This window comes from Belonocnema kinseyi, chromosome 4, assembly GCF_010883055.1.
Source record: "Belonocnema kinseyi isolate 2016_QV_RU_SX_M_011 chromosome 4, B_treatae_v1, whole genome shotgun sequence".
NCBI lineage: Eukaryota > Metazoa > Arthropoda > Insecta > Hymenoptera > Cynipidae > Belonocnema > Belonocnema kinseyi.
The window spans coordinates 83,736,896-83,740,084 of NC_046660.1; the positions used below are offsets into that span (position 1 = coordinate 83,736,896).

The window sequence follows — 3,189 nt, forward strand, 5'->3', positions numbered from 1 at the left end:
CAAATATAATTATTGAAAATATTTCAATATAATTTAACCCCAGGAGTTCGAAAATACAATTTTTTTAAATGTTCATGGGTATGTGTGTCTTAACTTTTTACTGTTCCCTATATCTCGAAAAGTAAAAGAGCTATGGTCATGAAATTCGATAAATTGTAGCCTATTGTTGAATCTTTTATGACCCCCCAGTACCGATTTACGAAATTCGCGAAAAATTTGATTATTCCTTTCATACGAGAAAAACTTTTTTTATAATAGGAAGAGTACAGTACTGTATCTATCACGTTTGTTTGTGACTTCGAGACGCATAGATTGCTCCAAATTAAGAACATGTCGTAGCCTACCATCACCTACCAAATATCTTTTTTAATTCTTTTAACAAAATTATTTTCCTTGTTTTTAAGAAGATGTTTTTCTATTTGAAATATAAAAGTACTTCATTGTTTGCGTCGTCAAAACGCGTGGATTGATCTATTGATATTACTGTAAGTTAAAAAGTTGTTAAGGTAACAAAACACATAAATAAATTGTTCTGCTTATTTAAGATGAAGTATCGTATGGACCACGAAAGAAAAGTTATTTTATATTCAGATGCAGAATTTAACGTCCAAAAATAGAATAAAAATTTCTTAAATAATATTCTTTATGTTTAAAACAAAAACTGTACGTTCTATTGAAAAACAGTTTCAATCAAATGTTTAGATTATTTTGAGGTGAAAAATTTTGCTCTCTAAAATTTTGTCGTATTATGCAAATTTTAACCGAAAAATGATTTTTTAAAATATTGTTAATAACATGTGAATCTCCTATAGTCTAAATGTTTGTTTAATGTACATACTTGTATACTGGATAAATAATGCTTGTTACACGATTTGCAGAATCGAATTCGAATATAGTCACTCTCCGCCAGATTATTAATTGCATTTACTTCAATTATTCGGATTAACTTAAATTTAATAATCAAATTGTTTGCTTTTGGCCTAAATTCAATTGAATCCACTAAAATGTAATTGAAATGAGTAAAATTGATTCATCTAGAATCTGTCCAATTGGACAGGACTAAAATCTAATTTCGTTAATTAAAATTAATCAAATCGAATTTACTTCAACTGTTTCAGCCCACCAGTTTTTAATTGAAAAAAAGGATATTTCCTTTAAATTAATCGAATTTATCTGTGTATAATCAAATTGAATTAAATTTGTTTAATTTTTCAATTTAAGGAATTCAAAAAGAAACTGTGGAATTATTAATATGACAACCTGTTTTTCGAAATTTTCGAAATTTTAATCAAATAAAAAACACCATACTCATAAAATTGTATAATTCTCATATATTAAACTTTTTTCAATTTACAAACATTTTTCCACTGGGCTGAAATAGAATCTTTCCCAATTTTAATAAATCACATATATAATTGTTGCCTCGGCTTTTCTGGAAGCAAGAATTTAACTCCTATAGCCGATACCCAATTTTTTTGCTAAAAAAGCATTTATTTACATAAAATTATTAATTTTTTATTATTAATTATAATATTATTTTGAAAATCATTAAATCCGTTTATACAACCTCTGCGTATGCAGGAAGTCCCAAAATATATAAAATACAATCACATATGCAAATATTCTACCATACATAGAAAATAAAGACAAATTATAATCAATTAGTAATTTTTTAAACAATGTAATGAATTAATAAAGGTCATAGTATATACAGTATATCTAAGACAATTATAAGAATAAAAAATATTGATTAATCTGTGAAAACTATAGTAGAATTATTATAATCGTAATAGTAAGAATAGTTAATAACATTTAAATGCTCTAAAATTACTGCTCTTTGATCACATTGTAAAATACATACATTTTCTAGTGTCTTTGTAATAGTATTTTTGTAAAGAAAGTATTCATAGGCTTCGCTAATACGGTAGAAGAGAAGCGGTAAAATGCATTTAAATGCAAATTTAGATAGAGTTTTTTCTTCGACTCAATTTTCTTTCTATATTAACGCAGTAATTATAATTTTGATAGGCCGACAGTATTTTCCAATTCCATTTACGTTGAACGTATTTGTCAGTTTTTTCTTGGTAATTTATATTCCAAGGCATTCTAAAGTAATTTATAATTATTAGGAGAGTTCTTTACAGATGCATTCGAAAGTAGTATCGAGCGTTCTGCTCCAAGCATCTCGAACTTCTAGTGTGTATTTTGAACCAAGACTTGCGCTCAAAACTTCCAAAACCACCACTTTGAGATGCTGCAATCAAAAATAATTTTTTTTTATTATTCATTAAATTTAGATTTCAATATTATAGTTAGGAATGGGCTCGAAGTTTTTATCAATATTTAAGTAATCTCCCTGAAATTTAAAGGGCTCTAGCTTTACACTTTAAAGTCTTCAAATTTTTGAACTGTTATTAAATTAACTTTCAAAGTTTCTCTCCAATAATTTAGTTAGTTTTTCAAACTTGTCATTCAAATTAGTTTTATCATACTTTGAAATAAATCTAATTTTTAGGTTTGAGCACTTTAAATTGTTCCATTTGAAGTTCCATTGGTAAGGCGAGACTGTTGAAACATCCAAAGAGAAAGTTGAAACAGCCCTAAGTGGGAAGACATAGATACTAAAATTTTAACTGTTCCACTTTGAACCTTCAAACTCTTCACATTTATTATTTATTAATTCATCCTACCATATACCGATTTTTCTACTTGAGTATTTATTTTTTACCGTCTCGGTTTACCGCTGCTGTGCCTATACTGAATTTTTACTTTCTGGTTTTACCGTTGCTGCTCTATTTAAAATTACATCCACGAGGAGAAAATTCTCTGACGATAAGACAAGACATTATAAAAACCCAAAATGTAAGTAGAAACGAGGGTAGCCACTGGACCGGAAACTCATCTGCATTTTTTCGAAGATCGGGAATTTTGTTGAATTTTCAATAAAACAACTTGAACATTAAAAATAATGAAAAATAATCCTTATAATTTAACTCCTTCAGTAAATTTGTCATTTAAAAAACAATTAAACTATCTGGTTAAAAATGGAATTCTTTGCGGTTGGATCTGAATCTTTTGTTTAAAAATTCTACCAGTTAGTTGAAAATAAGCCTTTATAGGCCGAAAATTCAAATTTTTGGTTAGTAATTTAATTGTTTTGATGAAAAGTCATCTTCTTTTTGCTATAAT

The 3,189-nt window shown here is 27.3% G+C and overlaps 1 protein-coding gene across 2 annotated transcripts in view; it reads right to left on the reverse strand.

Moving 5' to 3' along the window:
* Positions 1-1,493: 1,493 nt before the first annotated feature.
* The window catches only part of LOC117172009 (extracellular globin-E1), a 26,204-nt gene continuing 24,508 nt past the window's right edge, over positions 1,494-3,189 (reverse strand). For both annotated transcript variants that reach the window (XM_033359727.1, XM_033359728.1), the window contains exon 4: positions 1,494-2,254. In XM_033359727.1, coding sequence (XP_033215618.1) covers positions 2,126-2,254 — 129 coding nt within the window. In that variant the 3' untranslated portion in view covers positions 1,494-2,125. The remainder of the gene's footprint in view (positions 2,255-3,189) is intronic.